Genomic DNA, 22,284 nt, shown 5'->3' with positions numbered 1-22,284 from the left:
CTTCAATTTAAAAAAATATATTTTCGATTTTCATTACCTATTCAAAATGTTTGGCTGTATACATAATTCCTTTGCCTGAAGATTCTGTTTACGCGGGAACTTCCTGTATTCCCGCCATTCTAAAATTTAAAAATTTTCCACAGTTTAGGTACGTAGCCGCCTATTGCCATTTTCCATTAAATTTAAAACGAATTATTATTAAGTTATTTAAGAGATATTGCGGAATAGTAAAAGCACTAGTGATATTCATTGACATTGATTTATAACGTAAGTAATATTTGTTTTTGTAATTTTATCCAACGTGCGAAATTGCTTTCACTCATCACAATTTGCCTATTTGGTATTTATATTTTTACGTTTCTTGTGGTGAATGTCATTTCATAAAGCAAAATGCTCAGTATACATTTTGATACCTACCGGTTGGTGAATTAAATACCAGTGTGAATACCAGCAAATAATTCTTCGAAAGTTGCGATGAAAGAGGATATGTGAAAGAGTATTTGAAATAATATTTAACAAAGCTTTATACATAATTATAAAGAACAAAACGTATTAACAGGCAAACTGCATAGCACATTAACTTATGACTTTGTACTATAAATTAAAATAATAAAATCGATTGTTATCATGAAGTTATTTCAAGGTAATTCAGATTTGCCTACATAATATATAATTATAGGTATCAATGTCTCAAGTAGTAAACTTGACAAAAAAACTAATTATTCATGATATCAAAATAGACATTTTGCTTTGGAAATTCCACAATTTATATTCAATTTCGATAAAAGTATGGTAATTAATTTTAAGCTACCAAAAATACTACATTCTTTCCCCCTACTGCGAAAATATCTGAGTATGAAACCTGTTTACTAAAAACACATGTTATTATAATTGATTCAGGATACATATTATTATGGAAAACAAGTTAATATGTATGTTTATTATTATTACATAACTTTCGATTTAAGGGCATCACATACGAAGAGTTTTGTTCGTGGAAAAGTACCTACAGTAAAGTAGTGAATATACTCACATATTTTTTATACCTTGAACAATTTTTAAGCTATTGCATAGTTTCTATCGCGGGCCTTGAGTGCGGTAACCGAATCCAGAAATTGCGTAACGAAAAACCTCACGCTCCTCACTCCAACGGGCGCGGAGTTGTGGCTTGAAGGCATAGCATGCAATAGCTTTACCGCGGCAGTCCCCGAGTGCCACACGTCTTTTTTTATTATTTACTCAATTGAGACAAAATGTCACCAAATTATCTATGACTAAGCTATGACTGTATACAGGGTGTAATCGTTAAGTGTGCACAGACGATTATTCCGTATCAGTTTAATCGATATCAGTTTAAAGTTTTTTGTAGTGGGTATATCTCAGAATGTATACCTACAGATAAAGAGACATAGTCAAAAAGTGAAAAATACTTTAAAATAATAGATAGATTTTAGTCTACATGTTTTCCAGGCAATTTTCAAAAGCATAATAGATTATATTGGCCTTCTTCTAGGAAGAGTGATTGCTCTACCATAGAGAGACATTTATTTAATGATCAAAAGCTTTTGGTTAAGTGCATAAATTGTTATATTATCCCATTGAGATAATATTAATAATGGAGACGATACCGCCTACACCACTTATGTTCCACTCAACATACGTCATGTGGCGTAACTGCACTCAGTCGCTTGCTCGCTCGTTGGCGCGAACGTCACGCTCATTTTTTATTTGTTTTAAAGTGAAACGCATCAAATATGCCTACGTGTGTGTTACGATATTGCACAAATAATACAAATAATACGGAAAAGTGCAAAGGAATAACTTTTCAATCAGTAAGTAACTAGATAATAATTTTTAAAACTTGTTAGAACAAAATTTTTGGCGGGCGACATTTTGCGTCATTTGTCATAGATTAAAAATTTAAGATATGACATTGGGCATGAAATAAGTGTTGTTAGTAATATTTGCTGGCGTATATTTTTATAGTATAAAATAATAATTTTACATATTTAGAAAAGCATAGACTGGTTGTTAATTGAAAAAAGGTGAAATCATGAAATATGAAAATCAATTACTTAATCACCAATTTTTTTTTTGTTAATTGATTTTAATCAATTTTAATTGATATTGTATAATAAATTGATATTGACTTGAACGTATAATTGAATTATTATTTATTTATCTGCACTAATATTATAAAGAGGAAAACTTTGTTTGTTTGTTTGATTGTAATAAATAGGCTCATAAACTATTGGACCGATTTTGATGAAATTTGGCACAGACAATCTTTAGACCCTGAGAAAAAACATAGGCTACTTTTTATTGCGAAATATGTACCACGGGCGAAGCCGGGGCGGACCGCTAGTTCAGAGATTAATATTTTTTCTATTCAAGGTTTCCATGTCTGGGCCGTGAAGAAAGGGAAAAATGGGTAAAATTTGTCCAAAACAACCGCAGTGAAGAAACCTGGTTACCATCCGATAGAACTTGCGTCTGTTCATTGCATTTTCGCGATGAGGATAAATATACCACAAAAGCGGGAAGGCGTGTTCTAAAGAAGTCTGCTGTTCCTTGTATTGATGTTAGTAATAATAATAAAATTTTACGGATTTGTGTAACAAATAAAATATTATTTTAGCCATCACTAACATTATTATTATTATATTTATTTTAGCCGAAGGTGTGCTACAATAGTACTGGAACAATACAAGCAATTTCTGAGCCGGGAACATGTTCTGAGGATGATGAACTAAATATAAATAAACACAATTTTTACACGGCTTTAATTTTTTTTCTAAAAAAGGCTCAATTTGTAAGGAATGAAACTTCCCATAGCCCTGATTGAACCTCCTCATCCTATATTATATGCCAGATATTGTTAGCCCCGCGTAGTAAAGTCAGTTTATATCTAAAATAAATATTAAGTAAGTACAAAGAAAATTTCAAGTCAACGTGCATGTAAGGAGTGGCACCCAATAAAATAGACAGAAAGAAACAAAGTGTCGCCTCTATAGCGGTGAGTCAGTGACATCACATAATCTATGACTGTCTAGCCGTCATTCGCGCGCCCCGCGCCGCCATCTTGGCGCACAGATTTTGTTCGTGGTGTCTACTCCATTATTAATATTATCTCAATGTATTATCCCTAATTTTTTGTAAAAATTAATTAAAATGACACTTATATTTTTAATGCATTTCTACAAACCAAATAGAATTTATCAATTTTTGATGTTTATAATTATAAGAAGAGAAAGACGCTATGTCTATAAAAGCCTTACAATCTTAATCATAAAACGGGTCGGTCATAAAAAGTGAGATTTGACATGATACTATGATTTTCATGTAAAAATTATTAAAATGTGATATTAATTAATGGCAATATTTTTATGCTTTTCATTTGCAAAATTTAAAAGTTTAAACAAAAAAATTATGTTCCCTATCTGTGTTCTAGGCAACATTTTTTAACAGCATTGTATAAAGCTCCTTATATTAATTTGTTACTAGATAATACCATATTATGCTAATACTTTAGCATGAATAAAGCTATGTATTGTAATACAATTTCCATTAAGTAATATCATAATATATATAAAAACCAGCTTTCCGCCCGCGGCTTCGCCCGCGTTTTCAGAGAAAAACCCGTTCCCGTAGGATTTCCGGGATAAAACCTATCCTATGTCCTTTCTCGGGTATCAAAATATATCTATACCAAATTTCATGCAAATTGGTTCAGTAGTTCAGGCGTGATTGAGTAACAGACAGACAGACAGAGTTACTTTCGCATTTATAATATTATAGTATGGATAAGTTGGGTTTTCCTTCCTGACGCTATAACTCCAGAACGCACGAACCGATTTCCACGGTTTTGCATTCGTTGGAAAGGTCTCGGGCTCCGTGAGGTTTATAGCAAAAAAAAAGGTGTCTCTGGTGGCGAAACGGAGTTCGCCGGGTTTGCTAGTATCATATAAAACTTGACTTTGTTAAAGAGTCGTGTAATCTTCGTGTAAGATAAATTGATCATTGAACTCGCATAAAATCAAATTACATGCTATAGGTATTCTAATTTTATTACAACATATTTATGTTTCAGTACATATTTGAACAAAATGTGCCCTTTATGTAATTTATGGCTGTTGCATATTTGCCACAAATAACAGTAATTGTAATGATTCATTTACAGGTCTTCGTTATATTTGAAGGACTAGACATAATTATAGAGTCATATTCTGAAGAGTTTATATGAATCTTAAACTGTGCCAGAGGCAATGTTAAGTTTGATAATATAGGGTCATCTGTTTAAGTAATAGAATCTTATTGATGAAAAAAATACTCTTCAGTAACGCTTGAGCGGTGACCAAATTTTTTTTTGTAGGTAACCAAAGCGGAAGCAAATCCATTTAGAAAATTGCGCTCTGAAATTATGAATAACATAATAATATTGTACAGTTAGTACAGCAGGTAAGTCATATACTTATTATGTATGTAAATTAAGATTATCCTATAAATACCTACTTAATGATTAACGATGTTCAAACATTTATCAAGGATACAAATAAAAATATTTATCACTACTGACATAATTATTGCAAAGGTATATTGATGAAGTAATATTGGAATATAGTCGAAAGCCAACTTTTGTGTCCAAAACTAATTTAGATAAGCAACTGGTTTTGTTATTCGTGTGCTTAGTACACAGTGTTGTTATTTTTTAAATTAAAGTGTTTAGATACTTACTATTGAAAATATAATATTACCTTAATAACAACACTTATGTCATATGTCAATACTGAATAGTAATTAATTAATTGTTTTTATGTTCGCCGCTAACTTATTAGCTAGGGTCATTGCGCCTGTTCGCGTCCACATGCCTATTCGCGTCCATTTTGCGGATATCTTTTAGAAAATTCACGAAAATAAGTATACTTTTAGTAAAATTGTAATAAGAAAAATTTCCGATAATACCTCAATGTATAAGAGACATGCACACATATTCAAAATATGCCTGCGCACCGCCTATCCTATTTAAAAAAAATATTTAATTTTGGCTATGAAACGAGAAAGCTAAAACGCGCGGGATTTTGAGAAAAAAATAGTGCGCAGCGTCGCGTTTGACGGTGAGTATCTTATTGTTAAATGTGAATTTTTGAATATGTAACTGTTTCTTTACTTTGCTAACAAAACATGGAATAGTATGGATTGTAAATCAGCTAATTTATTTTACAATTAATAGCTAAAATAAGGTGGACGCGAATTACTACACCGAATTTGTACAACTTCTATTTTGCGTCCATGGTGGGCGCAAACTATACCTATAGTGCATAACAATAGAACATATTGCGTCCACATTGTTTTTCATTACGTAGCAATGAATTGTTTGTTAAAATATGTAATTTAAAATAGACTGTAAATTTTTGACTAAGACTACAAGTTGATACTTAAAATTTTCATTCAAATTAGCTAATTTTTATGCTATTTTTTCATTTTAAAATGGGTATTCTAAGAATGAGACTAGTATCTTTGAGAATGAGAGTCAATAAGTCTGTGGTTAAGAAAATAATATAAACAAAAAAGAAATTTAATTCATTACAAACTAAAAAATAGGGTAGGTAGGTAATCTTAATAGAACTGATTATTATTTATTTACATAACGTAACTTTGTTTTTTGTTAATTTTTAGTTCTATTATTGATGAGAAGATAAATATAAATAAGTTTTTCCAGTTTCCTTACAGTGAATTATATTAATAATATGTTGATTTTAGGATTCCGAACCTCAAAAGGAAAAACCGGAATCCTTGTACATCACATATCATACATCAGTATCACTTTGATATCCGTCCGTCTGTATGTCCGTCTGCCGGTCTGTCTTTCTGTCAAGACCCTTTTTCTCAGTAACGCGTGGAGGTGTAAAGCTGAAATTTTTATTGAATTCTCAAATCTACGGTCCCTTGAAGCAGTGAAAAAATCAAACTTATAAGCCAAAGCAATCAAAAGATACAGCCGTTTATGCTGCAAATTTTCGCAAATTTCTACATTCGCAAGGGAATCAAAACCTACAGGGTACTTTACGTGAACACAGACACTTGAAGTTTGGTACGAAGCAACGTCTTATAGCACAAATAAGGGAAACATTGAAAAAATAATCATTTACAGTTAAAACATATGAAAAAAAAACCAGGTTAATACGGAACCCTCGGTGTGCGAGACCCATTCGCATTTGGCCAGTTTTTATTAAATAACTAACTATATTCGTAAATAAATAATTTATTAAAATCTAATTTTTATTTGCATTTATCTGATAAAATATTACCCAATACACTCTTAATTCCTTTTCTAAGCTGGTGGACGCGAACTGGTCCACGGGTGGACGCAAACTGGAATTTTTGGACGCGAACTGGGTAAAACGCCTAATTCTGCTATTTGTCTAGATAAATAAAAACCACATGATATTTACAACACAATTGAAAGTAAATCTTAAAATAGACTATGTAATGAACACGTTACGTTTGAGTTGAAATTTGTTCTGGAACATTTTTATTTTCTCCTTAACCCTAATTATTAAAATTGCATTATAAGACATTTTCAGCTACCATTATGACCAATTGTATGTCATTATAATAGGTCGGTAATTAAAATACCAAAACTTATAATATTATACACAGAAGCTTACAATTTGGTTACAATGCTATGAAAATAATAAAGTAAAAATACTATAATATTATGTAATTCGTATTGAAAAGAGTACTTACAATCATACAATACAATTATTTAATATATCAAAGAGCAATATATTATTAAAATTGGTTTACAAATAAATACCTACAGCTTCACTTTTACCGTTTTAATACGTCAATGAAGGCATTGAATGCTTTACATACCAGCTTCATCTTTTATTTTCTTACGATGGTAAAACGGTTTCTCACTATTATAATTTGTTAAAAATCAACTGAACTGGAACCACACTGGAACCTTCTATAATTTAAGCTGCGTGTACAAACAATAAGTAAGTAAAATCTGTGGTATAATTTAAAGTTTGTGTAATAGTGTGCACTTAGTATTATAATGTAGTGTATGGTGTCGTGATGAGCTTAATAGTCCTAAGATCTTACCCAATAAAAGATGGCAATGACCTGGTATTCAGGCTCTATATCTCAATTAAATTGTGTTCACAAGTCAGCCTACGTTCTACCGTTACGGTCTGATTGTAGCGTGTACATAATGTTTATTTTATTACTAATAAAGTATGTATTAGCATTTAGTCTATAAGATTAACAGTTTTATATATTGTTTCAAGTTTCAACATAAAAATTAACAAAATCTCCGAATTATGTTTATTTCCATTTTTACTCAGTAATATCATAAAGTAACATATTACTCAATCAAAACGTACGGTCTACCCTACTTGACAATCATTAAAATTTAATACATTCTTTTAAAATTTCGGTTAGAAAACAAAACTAAAATCGATTAAATCAGTCATTAATAAAAGGTTTTACAGTTTTGAACGTTTCATACGTTTCATTTTTTTCAAAAATTACGATTTGAAATTTTACGCTATTTGAAACCAAAAATAATTGGAATGCAGAAAAATAAAATAAATCAAATTAAAAAGAGGGATCGGTCTAGGGACGCGTTTTATGTTCAATCAACCTGTTTTCCTTAATGTATGATAAAGAATATTTTAAGAAGCATTTTCGTATCTTCGTTTAGGTTATAATAAATTATGTAATACTTAAACGTTATATTAGCAAATTTTATATCTCAAAAAAAAAAACATTGAAATATTTCTGTATCACAACATTTTTATACGTAATCACTATTTTAAAGTTTAAACATTTATTATACCTACTTTTAATGGGTAGGTAAATAAAAGACCCAAAAAAGTTAAAAAATACCGCCTTCTTAAATCTCAAATATACGATAACCTAATAGGTAAAAATGAAGTTGTTGATATAATTTTATTTTATTGTCCTTGTCATCATGCCAAAAATATTAATCTTTGTGATATTGCTAAAAGCTTGTTTTGTTCACCATGTTTTTGAGAAAAAAAGGAATTAGGTATATAAATTCGAAGCAAATAAGTTGTTGTTTTAACTTTTAAGGTTTGTACGATGATAAGTTATTAAAACTCGTCGTATTTTTTCTCTACATAACCAATAGACTTATTTTTTCTCATTTCAGCATTAGCATACATTAACATTATTATAATAAAATAGAGTCAGGTACTTTTTCCTTATTATTTTTTACATTAGATAGGTATACATACATCTCAGCACTCGCCTCGATTTATTTTCTGGGTTTGGAAATTAAACAAAAGTAAAGTTAAATTATATAAAAAATGGAAATTGTAAACCAATTTCTGGTACATAATGTAGACCGTATATAGATAGATTGTGTTAGTGAGCTAAAATGTGTTTATTTCCTGCATTCTGGCAATATAAAACCAACTCTAACAGAGGAACAATTAAGATTGTTTTTTCTAATTGTTATTAACGGTTTCTTAACGTGTTAATGGTCGTAAAACTATACATTTCTAGGTGCAGTATGTACAAACTTTTTTAACCAACCGGTGCAACCATAAAAGGCATTTATTTGGCTCACGGTTTGATCGAGTTTTTGCTTACCGTATTTTAAGCGTCGATGACATAACGTTAAATCTTTACTCGTTTACGTTCCAATAAAATTGAACGTAAAACACAAACTATCTTAAGTAATATTTACGTTAACTTACTGAATGAATTTTTAAAGAGTCGTAACAGAAATAAAACAATAAACAATTCAAAACGATTGATTGAGCTTTTTAGGACGAGAGACGGTAGCGTCATTGCTCAAATTTAAACAGAGTTTTAATAATAATCTATTAAGTAATATAGAACAAACAATTTTATTTTCTTATTAACATACGTTTATAACTAACTTATTATATTAAAAAAGCAAGAGTAACTACATATTATAATTTTTACATTATATTGATATCTAAATGTGAAAGTAATGAATATTATATAAGAGTGAAGTTGTTATGAAAAAAGAAGAATATCGGCACAGAACTGACTTTGTTACAATTGCACTATTGTTAGAGCGTTTTCACATTATCCGATCCGATATCGGATATCGGAAGCCGATAGCCGATATCCGATATCGGAGGGAAGTAAAATGTATGAAATATGTGCCTGTCTTTCACATTGTCCGATCCGATATCGGATATCGGAGCCGACACCGATATTCCCAGTGGCTATCGGACGATAATGTTCAGTGTTGCCAGCTCAATTTTCAAAAAGGCAGTATACCAACAGCAAAAAAGCACTAGTTTGTGTATTTTCAGTCTTATAAGGCGCTCAATCTTTAAAAAAATTCTTTGCTTTTAACCTAAAACCCTTTCTATTAAAAGAAACCTTTTTTTTATTAAGAAAACACACTAAAACACATAACACATATTAAAATATACGACAATTGGCTGAACTGAAGCATGGACTGAAGTAAACAAAAATATATTGCGTTCTTAAATTCAAATATCTATCTTCGAAAACATTAGTGTCTATCATCTTTATTTTATCTCATTCTGCCTCGCTCCTCCTCCTACTCGGATGTTGGTTGTGCTGTTTATTGTATTGTTGTCATTGAGTGCTTTGTTTTTAACCGACTTCAAAAAAAGGAGGAGATTTCACACCGATTTTATTTTTATTTTGAATTTACAACAAAGAATACAAAGTTTGAAAACTCTTAATTCTAAAATAATTGTTTATGACAATAAAATAATTTATGTATCTTTACTTACAGGAAATTACAACAATCATATTACAAAATATATATTTGAACGAGTGACAATATTATTTTAGGAGATTGCAGTGTAATAAGAAAAAGAAAAGAAAATGTGAACAAAGATTGTATCACTTAATAAATTTATCATAGGTACTACATGAACTTTTATAAATGTATGTAGTTAAAAAATGACTAAATGACTAGGTACGTCTTGCTAAAAATACATATAATCTTATATATAAAAATGAATCGCAAAATGTGTTGGTAAGCGCATAACTCGAGAACGGCTGAACCGATTTCGATAATTCTTTTTTTATTATATTCCTTGAAGTACGAGGATGGTTTTTATGTAGAGAAAATGTAAATATGTACCACGGGCGAAGCCGGGGCGGACCGCTAGTATGTAATAGATTTTGAAAGGTATTTACTAATATATATTACCATAGACAAATATAAATTATATTCGTCCATGGTATTACTAAAACTATTAACTAATACTAGGTTGTAGTAGGTATTGATATAAATTTATTTATATCAATAATGTGTTAACATAAGTATATTATGTTATACAAATGACCGATATCAAAACTATTTAGTAAATAGCACATCTAAATAATATGCAGTAATTGCACGCCTCATAAGCGAAGCGTTGAGGTGGGTACTACTGTCACTTCGCGCAAAACATCTGATTTTTCAAACTTAAAATGTCTTTATGTATCATACATTGCACTTGTAAGATAATACATACACACACATATTAAGAAAAAACACTATTTTTAACGTTCATGATATTTTTGATGTCATTTTTGTTATTTAAACTAGTTAAAAAACAGTTTAAAAAAGTTCTGTCTTGGACGTCCGTGTGTCTGTATGTGCGGATCCTTTTTCTTGTTAACACGATAGCGACCGAAATACTTTACTAATCGAGTCTTTTTTTTTCTCTTACGCTTGAGTATGCTCAGGAATAGAACCCTTTCATTTTTCAGGGTCTGATTCGATGTGGTTTAATTGTTATTAAATAAACAAAAATAATAATTAATAAATATTTATTAAAAAAAAATTATGAGGCGTGCACTTTTGGATTTTCCAAATTATTTGTGATATCAAATCTTTTTTTACATTTTACTTTTCTTTTTTGAAGTTGTTTTTCTTTATCGTAGTTATTTTTAATGTACATGTACAACTATGATTTATAACATTTGATTTTTTTTTATTATACCTTTTTTTATCAACTGGCAATTTAGTTTAGTTTTCTCTAAAAATTTCTGGCAACACTCATGATGATATCGGAACGATTTTATCGGACAATGTGAAAGGGCAAATTGTATCCGATATCGGATATCGGCTATCGGCGTCCGATATCCGATATCGGATCGGATAATGTGAAAACGCTCTTATTGTGAAAATTCACGGTTAACTGTTGTTAACAAACACATAGCCACATAGGTAACTTATTTCACACACATTTTCAGGTATTTTTTGTGTGTGTCAAACAAACCTACCCATAGGTACAATAAGCATAATAATATGCATGTTGAAGGTATTTTACAATGAAAAAGTATGAAAAAGTAGACCTACCTTCCTCGACTTCACTTTTACGATTACTCGAGTGAACATATTTTGGGGATTATGAATGCATTAAGATATAATATCACTGTACTTATTAGCTGGTTTGCGAGAGAGAAATCACACTTAGTTGTGTCACTAAAAGTAAAAGTCGTATAACGGAGGCGAACCGAAAACTTAGCTGTGCATAATCACGGCCAATCGTTACATAATTTTGTTGAGAGTTATTTTATATCGGTCGATAAACGATTTGAACATATTTAGCATATCAAAGAATCCCTTACACTTATCAAAGGTGATAAGGACATTGTTTATAGTCATATTATATTCACATACGACTTTTTTGGTAACCATCTTCTTATTGCATTCCATTCGAAATTTGAATTTTTGTTCGAATTGTCATAATAACTATTATGTTTTATCACGTTGTATGTTGTTATGTTTTGATTTTTTTATTTCATGTTTATTTTATCAACTACCTAACTAACTACATATCAACATATTATTATACTTTTGTTTTCAATTGATTTCAATTTATAGAGTGCTGTATTTTTTTTTATTTTCCATGTTAATCTTTAAAAGCCAGTAATTACCTAATATAAATTATTTTGCGCAAAATAAATACATTTGCGACCTAAATATTAATATTGAATCGTTAACAAAATAAGATGAGCCAATTATGCCAAGGATAATAATTGCCTAACGTGTATTTTATATGAAGAAAAAGTTATTATATATTCGCATATTAATTAGGCACTCTATGAATAAAATTTATGCCGCAAATAGGTATATTCAATCTCCATGCTTAAAAATTAAATAAACATTATAGGACATTCCAAATTGAATATTAAACAGGTTGGAATAGTTTTTTATTAGGATAAATACAAAAAAAGTGTATCGATAAAGACTATAAAATAGCCTAGAGACCTCAATAAAAACTAAATACATATTTTATAGCGTTTAGATAGATCGTTGACCGTTGTTGACGGTTATTTTAAAATATCGATAGGTAGTATCTATAAAAAAATTTTTTTAAGGTAAACGACGGTTAGGTAGTTGACTAATTTTATATCAAAGTAAACAACATAGGTATTATTATTAAGTACTAGCGGTCCGCCCCGGCTTCGCCCGTGGTACATATTTACGTTTTCTCTACATAAAAACCATCCTCGTACTTCAAGGAATATAATAAAAAAAGAATTATCGAAATCGGTTCTGCCATTCTCGAGTTATGCGCTTACCAACACATTTTGCGATTCATTTTTATATATAAGAAGACTAGCGGTCCGCCCCGGCTTCGCCCGTGGTACATATTTACGTTTTCTCTACATAAAAACCATCCTCGTACTTCAAGGAATATAATAAAAAAAGAATTATTGAAATCGGTTCAGCCGTTCTCGAGTTATGCGCTTACCAACACATTTTGCGATTCATTTTTATATATAAGAAGAAGATAAGTAAATATGGCTCTAGATTTTCAATGCATACAATTATTAATACATAGTCAATAACTTTAACAATTTTCTTACTAGGTGTTTTAGAACAATCTATAAGGTGTAGTCTATAAGGTGTTTTAGAACAATTATGTTATCGCTTGTTCGAAATATTATTTATGTATTATTTATACATAGTTTATTACTAGTAGAAAATACTCACCGACGTCACGAAGATTATTCGAAGATTTTTGTGCGTTGGCCAGTAGCACAAGCGACATTAGGAAAACACTGGGAACGTTGTGTAGGAAAAACTTCATTTTTAATCACGATTATAAAAAATTACAAAAAAATAATAAAAAAATCAGAAGTATTTGTTTACGTATATAAATGTAGAATATCGAATAAAGGGCGAAGAAAAAAATTAAATTTATTTAGAATTGCGATTTCATTTTCACGTGAACGTCTGTTACCGACCGCGGCGCGTGCGTTCCGGCCTTTGAAATGTGTGTACACTGATGCTGCGCCGGCTTCGATGCGATCCAAAAACTTGTGTCCGGTAGGTATAATGACCGAGTAATTACGTATCATCTGCTTATTATTCGCATAGGTACAAGAATACATAGCTTTTATAATATGCGTTTTTAATTTTGTAGTTTTATTATTACTTGCTCTGTGGTTTTATTTGTAGGTAACTACTCTCGCTGTGTTTCTCCAACCTCTTTTTAAACCGACTTCAAAAAAAGAGAGGCTTTACCTGTATGTTTGTAATGTATATAACCGACTCCTTTTGACTTGATTTCAACCTACTTTAACCCGACCGCGACCGACGGAGTAAATTCAAATATTGTACTAAGTGAGTGCTTGGTACCGAGTACCGACTTATAACCTATTTAATAAATAGCACATCCAATAGGTCGTAATTAATAATAATTAATATCAAATCTTTTTTTCTTTTCGTTTTTGAAGTCGGTTTGTTTTTAAATTTTTAACGTAGTTATTTTTATTTTATTTAATACTTTTAAGCTATTGCATAGCTTCTATCGCGGGCCTTGAGCGCGGGGACCGAATCGAGAAATTCCGTAACGCAAAAACCTCACGCTCCCCACTCCGACGGGCTCGGAGGTGTGGCTTGAAGGCATGCAGCATGCTATGCAATAGCTTTACCGCGGCAGTCCCCGAGTGCCACACGTCTTTTTTTAGTGTATTTTTCAACACGAATCAAACTAGCCCAAACTCTATAATCGAGTCAATATTAATATATTGACTCGATTATAGAGTTTTCAGTTCCTATGGCCACCTTCCTATTTTATCATCAAATCTGATCTGATTTGATGTTTCATCGCTATCCAATTTACATACGTACCTATACAAAATTTCAGCCAAATCGGTTACCGTGAAGTGAATCAAAGTTACTTGCTAGATTTCAAATACCTAAGTCATCGAGATCAGACAAAAATCCTCTTAAAATTAAAAACTAGCTGGCCTATCCGAATAAATTTTTATGGGACCAATTCGCATCAAACAAAAGAATCACGTAAATCCTCCTCCTTTTTTTTAACCAGTATCACGCGACAAAACGTTAGACAAGGACAAACTCCTAGAGCTGGAGCCTTCTCACCACAGAACAAATATACTCTTGCTTCTCACTTGGACTAGTTGTGTGGTTTACATAATATCACCACCGAAGTATTTTAAATAAGAGTAGTAAACGCGAGTTTTAAATAATCCGAGTTGTGTAAATAATTTTAAACAATAAAGTAGAATATACTTATAATAATAATATTTATTTTATCATCTCAATATATTTCGATCATCATCATTCCTAGAAAGTCTAGTCTAGACTGTGGAAACTATTATAGTCTATACTCTATAGTCTTTGGACTAGATCGCCATTAGCTGTGGCCATTCGCCATTTCTTTTTTCTAGAAATAAGTTGTTGTCGTTGAAATTATTAACAAATTACAAAACACGTCAAAAGAACAACAATTTACAATTGTGAATTACTAAATATTATGATAAGAGTCGAGTGTAACAAGTAGGTGCTGTTAATAAAATTTTAGACTCATCTCATAAGACGAGTACTAAAGTAAGTATGGCTGGATTTACGGAAAATGCTTTAATCCGTAAATTGCAGGAATTGAACTCAAGCCAACAAAGTATTCAAACATTGTCCCTATGGCTAATTCATCATAGAAAACACCATGCTGCCGTTGTGAAAACGTGGTTCAAAGAGTTACATAAAGGTAAGTCAATGTATACTTCTGTAATCTGTTGAGAGTTTGAATTTCGAAAATATTTTACAATGTTATTGCATCAGTGCAATGTATTCCTTTTTCCACTGCAAATCTTGATTATTCGAAAGTCTTGTCCCAATTTGCTTAGATATGTTCTATTTTTAAAACCATGTGTAAGAAGGTACTTTTGTACGATTTATATTTCGGTTCATTGAAATTATAACCTTAAAAAACATGATGATTTTCAGTCAAAGACAGCAAGCAGCTTACATTTATGTATCTGGCAAATGACGTTATACAGAATAGCAAGAAGAAAGGACCAGAATATGGCAAATCATTTGGTGAGGTACTTGTGGAAGCATTTCAGTTAATGGCAAAGACTGGTATAAATACCAAGACAAAACATTCTTTGCATAGAATACTTGCGATTTGGGAAGAGAGAGGGGTGTATGATGCAAAGAAAATACAAGAGTTTAAGGAGGCTGGTGAGTACAATTATCTAGTAGGCATAGAGATATAAAAATTGTCTTGCACAAAAGTTATAATTTTAAACATAGACTTAATGTTCAAGATTTGAACCTAAAACAAAAAATTATCAATATAAATTAGAAGACAGTGCACATATTATCTCTCTTTGTTATTATCATTGTTTAAACTTATAATTTTTCTATCATATAAACATATTTGTTCTATCAATTTCCAGTTGACCCTAATGACGCGATACCAAAGAAAGTGAGCAAACGCAAGTCCACAGACACAGAAGCAAAGGATCCAGAGAAGAAACCCAAATTGGAAAGAGAGAAAAGATACAGCGAGACTAAAGTTGAAGTAGATGGCAAAATTGAAACACACATCACGCTCAGCCCTAAAACCCCTCCTGGTGACCCTCCGGAACCTGAAGAACTCATCAAGGTAATGTTAAACTATTATATAATGCGAATCATGTAAAAAGAATGCTGGATGAAAGTGATGGGGTGTGTTTTGGCATGTATCGAGTTTAGCACGTAAGTTATTTGCTGCTTATTTTATTTTTGAAGTAGGCTCTCGAGTCGTGGCTTCGCAACGACATATTTGTTATTCTTATACCAACTCATAACACCAAATAGACCAATAAATCGCCAATGCGCAGCTTAACCGTCAGCGTTCTTTTTACATGACGCAACCTATACACTTGTACGTGATGCAACTGCACTTTTAGTTACAATGTGAAACCTTGAAATAAACAATAATCAATCATAAAATGTTTTAATCACTTTTATGTTTTTATTAACTATGCTCTGGCTTTATGTCACTACCTCGTAAATCATTAGCTAGTTTATAGGCAAACCACATGAAAATCTGTTGTGTAGTATGTGTTCAATATTTTTTGAGTCTATTAGATTAACAATCTATGTAACTATAGAGGTCTAACTGCAATAGGATTACTCACAAAAAATTGGTGAATACTTTATTTTATTAAGTACTACAATCATGTGTGGGCACATAAATGAACTGCAATGGACTTTGGACACACCAAATATGCTTGACAATGTATGATACCAAATAGAGATTTTCCAATCCATATAGACATTTCAATAACCTTGTAAAAATAGCAAATATTGCTCCAATTTTTTATGAAAAAGAGCTGCTACATTTCATTCATGTTTTAATATATTTTTTATAATTTTTCAAAAAACTTTTTCAGGCTTTGTTAGAATTGGAATCAAGTGCTTCAAGTGACGAGGCAGTGAGAGAAAGGATTGCATCTCTCCCCCCAGAAGTCTCAGAAGTGCAATTATTGTCTAAGTTGGAAGGTAATTTGTATATACTGAGATTAAATATGTGGCTAATAAAAATAAATGTAAAAACAACGAAAATAAATATTTACTGCATCTTTTTGTTTTATTTATTCTCATATCAAGTAGCTGTGTAGGTAGGAATAATCAGAACATTTCCTTTTTATAATAATAATCCCACTTTAAAAATGCAATCCATAAGAAATATTGTTGTCAATCAATATTTCTCATAATTATTTATTTAGCACATTTTTATCGTTGACTGATAGAATTTTGAATACTTGATTTATTTTAATTTTAATTCTATATTATTATATATTTTAATGTTGAGATAGTGTAGTGTATATTTTATTTACAAATTTTTCGTCTTTATTTAATTTTATAAGTTTTTTGTTATGTGCATTGGATAACACCCCAATTCCTTTGATTGTGTTTCTAATGTGCCCTGACCCCTAAACCACACTTTTTTAATTATAATTTTAATCATAATTTTAATTAGTTTTGAGTTCATCCTTTAATAACATAGCTATTTGTCTTATTTAATTCATATCCAAATATACATAAGGACAATAATTTGTGTTCAAAGAATGCTCAATAATATAACTGAGCTAATTTTTTCACTTATTTCGTTCAGTCCACGTTAGCCACAGGGTTAATTCTATTATGCATCTGTATTTTTTTTGTCTTGTTTGTTTCGTTATTAATATCGCGCTAAGATCACTAAGCAGGTTTTTTTTTTGTAAGTATTTAATGTATAGTAGGAATTCTACCGAACCATACTATTGATATAATCTTTTGACTTCTCTTTGCATATCAAATATTAAATTTACATTAATAACAATGAAGGTTTTAAAAGAATTCTGAATCATATTTTTTTATCATTTATTTATAGATAAGGAGTCTGCGTTAAATTTAAGTTCAGTTGTTAATTCGGCTGTGGAATTACTGGCGGAGTATAATTTGCGTCTTTCCGACGAATTGGAGAAGCGGCGGAAGGTGGCCGCCATGTTGAGAGACTTCGCGCAAGCACAGAAGGATCTGGCTAAACATGCGGAAGCTAGACTCGAGGTGAGCTCCTACACTAGAATAAATTCAATGGCTTCGGTTTTCTAGATTTTCAATAAACTAGCAAATTCACAAATTGGATATTAATCTGGATAGATAGAAATGCAAAAAAAAGACGTGTGGCACTCGGGGACTGCCGCTGTAAAGCTATTGCATGCTATGCCTTCAAGCCACACCTCCGCGCCCGTTGGAGTGGGGAGCGTGAGGTTTTTTCGTTACGGAATTTCTGGATTCGGTCCCCGCGCTCAAGGCCCGCGATAGAAGCTATGCAATAGCTTAATAATGTAAAATCATTGAATTGTTAAAAGCTGGTGTAAACGAATCGGATCAAATAATTTTTTTAAACTTACACGTGGGAAACAATGTCCATGGCAATAAAAAGTAAAAAAATCTGCGGCGGTTATAAAAAACCCTGTGTGAATGGTAATCCATTCCGGAAAAAGTATTAAAGTATTATTGTAAATAAAGAAATACGGAATCCAGAAAAGTATTTTAAATCCATATGTCACGATGACTAAGATCAATATGGCGCCATCTAGGAACAAATAAAAATAATGATTTAATTATTATCGTAATGAATTCCCCCTCTATTCATATTTCGCGTTTATTTACAGGAATACAACATAAAACTGCAAAAGATGTACGCAGTTAAAGCAGAAGTGAAGTCCCACATCGAGAACCTTCCAGACGTTTCTAGATTGCCCGATGTGACCGGCGGCCTCGCGCCTTTACCCTCTGCTGGTGATTTGTTTAGCGTTTGAAATATATTTATATTACGTGTATACAAGAAGCTTATATCTAATACACTGGAGATTTCAGTATGAACATTAACTTGTAACAAGAAAATATGACGTTGAACCTAACTAACTACCTAGGTGTGAAAGGGATAAAAAACATACAGGCGTCATTCAAGGTCATATTTTCTTGTTACAAGTTAATGTTCATACTGAAATCTCCAGTGTATTAGATATAAGCTTCTTGCGTGTATATTTCGATTTTTGACATTGTCTTTATGAGGGTAGCGAGAAGTGTGGGTTGCCAGGTGGGAAATATCAAAATAAATAAGTGTTCACAAAAATTACATAATTAATGGCTGTGCTAAAGATAAGACGAGTAATCTTTATCTGACATATTAGAATAATTATGTAACGTTTTAACTTTTTGCACTGTATCTATACTTGGATATTTCTATACAAACTTTTATTCTTTCAACGACAATATTATAAGTTTATTTTTGTAAAATTTAGTTTATTCCCGACCACCTGGCATATTCTGTTTAGAATGTACGTCCATCTCTTGCATTACGTATCTAAACCTTAAAACATAATTGTTAGCAATATTATTTTCGCTTCTCGTCTACCCTTGCGTGTTCAGAGTTATGATAAAGTAGCACTACTTTACACTCGCAGTAGCATTAAAAGCGACAAATTGTCGCCAAAAATATTCGTAACATTTTGTTATATTTTAATAAACAGCCATAAAATGTAACATTTTGTTGAATATTATAAATATTCAATTTAGGAGACTAATTTATTTATTAATTCATCCATGTCAGTAATTTGATTTTTCTATTCATTGATGTACAATAAACATCACAATCACGCTTACAAAATGTCCGAAGAAAAACTGCGTGTATTAGGCAGAGTTTTGTAATGAGTGTTACAGTGGACTTTGAACCTTACTGCAACGAAATTAGGTGTTAATTTCCATAAATATTTTTATAATACAACGCCGCTCGGACTTTTTATATCGACCTCTTAATAGGGGATTGTGAATCTAATAGTTTATAGTACATCCTTGATTAAAACTAACATTAACTACAAATAATTACGAAGATATTTTACTTTAACTTATTGAATTATTAATTCAAATCTAATCCTTCCATAAAATAAAATAATCATATTGACATGACGTATTAGTTTTGATTTGATTTCATGCACAATATAAATACGATGTTTTTATCGAATTTTTTCTTCACATTAACTGTCGAATTTATATTTGTTATACCTCGTAGCATGATTAAAAAACAATCGATTTTGTTCAATGTCCAATATGTACAAACCCAAAAATGACATGGAAAGTGCATTTCATTGTATTTCATATTTTTCACAAATGCTAACATAATTAATGTTAGGAAATGACATAAAGCTAAACTTGGCTGTTTTAGCTACTACATGCAATAATTAAAAAAATATTGTAATAAGCCTTATAAACATTTTCTATACTTAGTAATTACGCAACGATTTGATTCAGAACATGTGCCTTTAACAAGTCGAGCAGGATTTTTGGTCAGAAAAATTCACAATTGGAACGGAAATGTATCGGAAACTAGTTATAAAATTATTAATATAAGGAATTTTTAAAAAATAGAAAAAAAAAACGATTACGAGGCCGCGTCGAACAATCGAACCTATTCTATTCTTTCGGTTTTATGTGTCCAAGCCCGGCCATACACGGACTGCTCGAGCAGTTAACTGCTGAGCGACGTACACGGACTGCTCGAGCGGTCGGTCGTTGACTGCTCGAGCTGTCGCTACAAACCGCGCAGTTGACGGCTTGAAGCAGTCGCGACCGCTCGAGCAGTGCGTGTACGACAAACTCAAACTCAAACATTTATTTATTCAATTAGACTTCTAATAGAAGCACTTTTGAAACGTCATTACATATTTTAAAATTTACCACTGATTCGGAAAGCAGTATCTACGGAGAAGAACCGGCAAGAAACTCCATAGTTGCTCTTTTAACTCATGTATCAGTGAATGAATGTCTATAGTTCACCGCGCGGTCGCGGCTTCAAGCCGTCGGTGTCAACTGCTTGAAGCGGTCCGTGTACAGCCGCCCTAAGTGACACTCCAGGTCATCTATTGAGAATATTAAACAACTGTAAACCAATATGAAACATTATTTCAGTGTTTACATACGAGTTAAAATAATGCTTCGAATCCGGCCTCGCGATCAAATTTTTATTATTCTTTAAAAATTTCACATTTTAAAGCATTTAAATGCTATGAAACTAAATCTTTATTATCTAATATCTTTTACTATTTATGCGGATAGTTGCTCAAAATGCAGTTCAATGAAAAGCAATAATATTTCATACATTTTTATTAGATCAGTATATAATATATAGTTATAATAGCTATATATTATATACAGGGTGTAATCGTTAAGTGTGCACAGGCGATTATTCCGGAACTATGACAAAAAATGTTGTGTGGTTTTATGAAACCACGGTAAAAGTGAAACTCAAAGTGTGAAACTGTTCGAACGGTTCCGAACACTGCTTTGTGTAGCGCATGTCGCGTGTCGGTCGGCTGCCGAGTAGGTATACCTACTCGGCAGCCGCGATACACGCGACATGCGCTACACAGACCAAAAAGTTTGAGACGATGTAATAAAAGTTTGACTTTAATATCAAAAAACTTTAATCTGATATTGAAAGTACTCTACCTAATGAGTAAAATGACAATAATAACTTTTTAAAAATAAAACGAGAAATATCCAAAAATGTTACATGAAACGCTCCCATACATTTGTATGAAATATGACTATTCCAAACATTTAATATGGAAGGTGTTGCTTTTTTATTTGATTTTGTGCTATAATTACTTCGGAAATTTTAATGAAAGTTCATTTAGAAAGTGTTAATAGAGCTCGATGCGGAATACAACGGTATTCCATAACGTGGATGTCATTTCGAACATTTGCTTTGAATACAAAATGTATGGGAAATCAAATGTATGGGAGCGTTTCATGTAACATTTTTTGGAGATTTCTCGTTTTATTTAAAAAAAGTTATTATTGTCATTTTACACATTAGGTATAGTACTTTCAATATCAGTTTAAAGTTTTTTGATATTTGTAATAGTTACGGAATAATCGCCTGTGCACACTTAACGATTACACCCGGTATAGAGCTGTGCGTTTAATTAGAGATAAAATGACGTATGGTTGGCTAAGAAAATACTACCACCAAAAAAATAGCAATATTTTTATCAATTTTGGCGAATATTAGCTTTCTACTAATATTAGTATGTACATGATGTTAGTTTTACAGTTTAAAAGTAAAGATGTGCTTTAAAGCAAATATATTACATTGGTAGTCATTTAAGGTTTAAGAATGGCTTGAAATATAGATGAATTACTAGAAATTGGTTATTGTATGAGGCTCAGGATGCTTTTCCACTAATAATGTGCGAGGATGTGTAGCGAGGAATGTGTTTGTAAAGAACCAATCATATCGCTTCATTTAGTTTAAAGCGTTTATTTATTGAAGTGAAAACTTCTTTAGCGGCGTTGTGTATAAAATCTTAAACTCGCGTCAGGACACGTGACCTGATCGAAAAAGCGTAAGACGGATGGCCGGCACTCCCGGAGTGCAACCCGTCTTTTTTTTATTTATTTATTTTATTTTGCATAAAATTCGGATATCGCAGTATATATTACTATAG

The 22,284-nt window shown here is 31.5% G+C and overlaps 2 protein-coding genes across 5 annotated transcripts in view; one reads left to right on the top strand and one right to left on the bottom strand.

Moving 5' to 3' along the window:
- Positions 1 to 13,289, bottom strand: part of LOC149483868 (uncharacterized) — an 85,260-nt gene extending 71,971 nt beyond the window's left edge. For both annotated transcript variants that reach the window (XM_089701357.1, XM_089701358.1), the window contains exon 1: positions 12,980 to 13,289. In XM_089701357.1, coding sequence (XP_089557483.1) covers positions 12,980 to 13,076 — 97 coding nt within the window. In that variant the 5' untranslated portion in view covers positions 13,077 to 13,289. The remainder of the gene's footprint in view (positions 1 to 12,979) is intronic.
- Positions 13,290 to 14,653: 1,364 nt separating this feature from the next.
- The window catches only part of LOC149483863 (regulation of nuclear pre-mRNA domain-containing protein 1B), a 155,383-nt gene continuing 147,752 nt past the window's right edge, over positions 14,654 to 22,284 (top strand). Inside the window, exons 1-6 of one of the 3 annotated variants that reach the window (XR_016316355.1) lie at positions 14,654 to 15,002; positions 15,242 to 15,478; positions 15,697 to 15,905; positions 16,678 to 16,786; positions 17,661 to 17,836; positions 18,448 to 18,817. Coding sequence is in view for 2 of the 3 variants with exons in the window: in XM_089701352.1 (XP_089557478.1) it covers positions 14,852 to 15,002; positions 15,242 to 15,478; positions 15,697 to 15,905; positions 16,678 to 16,786; positions 17,661 to 17,836; positions 18,448 to 18,594 (1,029 nt within the window). In the remaining variant the exon portion in view is untranslated. Of the gene's footprint in view, positions 15,003 to 15,241; positions 15,479 to 15,696; positions 15,906 to 16,677; positions 16,787 to 17,660; positions 17,837 to 18,447; positions 21,132 to 22,284 lie in introns of those variants that run through there. The other 2 variants (XM_089701351.1, XM_089701352.1) reach the window with 2 other exon arrangements.

The sequence above is a fragment of the Colias philodice genome, chromosome 12 (assembly GCF_061535455.1).
Source record: "Colias philodice isolate Cphi_HAF_F1 chromosome 12, ilColPhil1 Martin Lab GWU primary, whole genome shotgun sequence".
NCBI classification, from domain to species: Eukaryota; Metazoa; Arthropoda; class Insecta; order Lepidoptera; family Pieridae; genus Colias; species Colias philodice.
The sequence above is the reverse complement of the archived record's forward strand: the minus strand, read 5'-3'. Positions and strand labels throughout refer to the sequence as shown.